The following is a 3,283-nucleotide window of genomic DNA, read 5'->3' on the forward strand; positions in this document are numbered from 1 at the left end:
GTTACATTTACCAACAAGCCACACAATTGCTCACAATAGCTCACAATAGCTCACAATAGCTCACAATCACATGTAAATGTAGCAGAAAAGTCAAAACAAGAAAGGGTCTATACGGGAGGCTTACTGCGCCTTTAAGAGAAAGACTGAAAGGAACAAAAGGAACATAAGCAACAGACGGAGAGTGTTTAGAACAGAAGGTGAAGGTCAACTGACCGATGGTCCGGGCAGTCCAACGAAGCCTCGGTCGCCTATCTCCCCCTTGTAGCCGCGATCTCCCTTGCGACCTTTGTCCCCAAACACCTGCGTGGTGTTACTGGGGGGCTGCCCCGATTGGCCGCCCGACCCGATGTCTCCCTTCAGACCCTTCTCTCCCTGAAAGGTGCAAGTACCAGTGTTAACATGGTGTTAACATTTGATATGCCCCCCCCCCCCCCCCCCCCCCCCAACCCGATGTCTCCCTTCAGACCATTCTCTCCCTGAAAGGTGCTAGTATTGGTGTTAACATTTGATATGTCGTGTTAACATTTGATATGCCCCCCCCCCCCCCCCAACCCGATGTCTCCCTTCAGACCCTTCTCTCCCTGAAAGGTGCAAGTACTGATGTTAACATTTGATGTGTCGTGTTAACATATGGTATGTCATGTTAACATTTGATATGCCATGTTAACATATGATATGTCGTGTTGACATTTGATATGTTATGTTAACATTTGATATGTCGTGTTAACATTTGATATGTTGTGTTAACATTTGATATGTCATGTTGACATTTGATATGCCATGTTAACATTTAATATGCCGTGTTAAACATTTGATGTCATGTTGACATTTGATATGTCGTGTTAACATTTGATGTCATGTTAACATTTGATATGTCGTGTTAACATTTGATATGTCGTGTTAACATTTGATAAGTAGCCCGACCCAATGCCACCCTTCAGACCCTTCTCTCCCTGAAAGGTGCAAGAACTGATGTTAACATTTGATGCTTTTTGCATCATGCAAACATCACATGAAGGTGTTTACATTTGATATTGCTTACACCACAGGACAGTGGTCCTACGCGAATGAAACTTTGGCCATACATTGTACTTGTATCAATCATTTGTATGTAGAATTGCAAAGTCATGAAGTACTTGTATCAATCATTTGTCTGTAGAATTGCAAAGTCATGATTTGTTTTAATGTAAGTCAACAGTCCTGAGTTTTAAAACATTTTCCTGAACATTGCAGAACATCTGAACCAATACTTGTAACAATCCGTAATTTGACCCGAAGTACGTCTGGTAAGCATAAGAACCTGAACGCTGCCAAGCTATGCAGCGGCTAATTGAAACATTTAGTCATGGTAGCCCTCAAACTTTACGCAATAAAACTCCTGTTCTTTACTTCTCTCTATTGCCCCCTGTGTCAGTAGGAATGGCATGGGAATGAATGCTTCAGATGGGGCATGACAGTTGTTGCAATAATATTTGTGCACAGTTTATAATAAACTAGAGCTTTCTTACCATGGGTCCGGGTACGCCAATACCATCGTTGCCCTGCTCTCCCTTCATACCTTTCATTCCAGGTATGCCGTTAAAACCCTGATGGAGACACACAATTCAAACAGTCATTAAACCAGGTATGCCGTCAAAACCCTGATGGAGACACACAATTCAAACAGTCATTAAACCAGGTATGCCGTCAAAACCCTGATGGAGACACACAATTCAAACAGTCATTAAACCAGGTATGCCGTCAAAACCCTGATGGAGACACACAATTCAAACAGTCATTAAACCAGGTATGCCGTCAAAACCCTGATGGAGACACACAATTCAAACAGTCATTAAACCAGGTATGCCGTCAAAACCCTGATGGAGACACACAATTCAAACAGTCATTAAACCAGGTATGCCGTTAAAACCCTGATGGAGACACACAATTCAAACAGTCATTAAACCAGGTATGCTGTCAAAACCCTGATGGAGACACACAATTCAAACAGTTATTAAACCAGGTATGCCGTCAAAACCCTGATTGTGACACACAATTCAAACAGTCATTAAACCAGGTATGCCGTCAAAACCCTGATGGAGACACACAATTCAAACAGTTATTAAACCAGGTATGCCGTCAAAACCCTGATTGTGACACACAATTCAAACAGTCATTAAACCAGGTATGCCGTCAAAACCCTGATGGAAACTCACAATTCAATCACATGTATGGAATTAAAACCACTATAACAGGTATACCATCCTAATGAATCTGCCAATTGTTTGTAAATAGGATTGTGCAAGTGACAGGCAAAGTGAGGGCAGGTGAGGAGAAACTTACAGGTGTTCCATCGTCGCCTGGGAAACCGGAGGCACCTCTTCGCCCCGGGTTTCCTGGCATACCCTGAAACACACACAATGTCACTGTTAAAGCCAGGCTAACCACAATGAATGTATACAGGGCTAACACACACACAAAGTGAAAAACCTGAAAGGTCAAGGTCCATGGCAGCAGGGGCAAAAAACAGCCTCTCCTGGTACCAAAATGTATGTTAATAAATTATTTTAAAAAATACAGCCTCCATCAACCATCCAAACTAAAAAAAAAATTTGTTTTAGTTTTATTTTAAGAAACCGTTTTTTCCGGTTTTCAAAAACCGGATTTCCGGCGAGAACCAGAAAGGTGTTACCCCTGTGCATACCATGCTTCCTCTGTACTCCCCCCCCCCCCCCCCCACGCACACAGTAAGAGCATGGCTCATCACACTATACTAGATGCTTCATCTTTTTCTCAATTTACACCCCCCTATCCCTATCCCCCACCCCTCCCCACAAACACACACACACACCTGTAATTTCCTCTGGGCTGGGTCAATTCCTCTACTTATCAACACATACACTTATTGCACTGTGTAAACATCAAAGAAAATGTCATTAATTATATCCAATACAACCAGCGAAAAAATCTCACGAAGAACATAGTGACTCAGGAGGCCAAATTCCCTGACAGTCCCCATTTTTTTCCTCCTAACGCTACAACCTTTCCTACCATCTCAAAAAAATATCAATTCAAATGAGAAGAAAAAAAGATTTTGCAGATTTTACAGGATGAGTTTGTCCTTTCTTACATCATGGTCATTAAGGGTAGAACTTACACAAGTTTTGGTCAAAAAATAGCCACATGCAACTGTGCACATGGGAATACAAAATCAAATCCCCCCCTCCGCACACACACACACACACACACAAACAGAGAGCCGAACTACCGACCCTAATGTTATGGCCGTGTCATCGGCAACAAA

At 42.4% G+C, this 3,283-nt stretch overlaps 1 protein-coding gene across 1 annotated transcript in view; it reads right to left on the reverse strand.

Annotated features, from left to right (window-relative positions):
- The window catches only part of LOC138945809 (collagen alpha-2(IV) chain-like), a gene marked incomplete in the record, with an annotated part of 73,741 nt that overhangs the window by 60,799 nt on the left and 9,659 nt on the right, over window positions 1-3,283 (reverse strand). The window contains 3 exon segments of the mRNA XM_070317318.1: window positions 214-372; window positions 1,509-1,586; window positions 2,323-2,385. Of these exon segments, the coding sequence (XP_070173419.1) occupies window positions 214-372; window positions 1,509-1,586; window positions 2,323-2,385 (300 nt within the window).

The sequence above is a fragment of the Littorina saxatilis genome, linkage group LG13 (genome assembly GCF_037325665.1).
Source record: "Littorina saxatilis isolate snail1 linkage group LG13, US_GU_Lsax_2.0, whole genome shotgun sequence".
Classification (NCBI taxonomy): Eukaryota; Metazoa; Mollusca; class Gastropoda; order Littorinimorpha; family Littorinidae; genus Littorina; species Littorina saxatilis.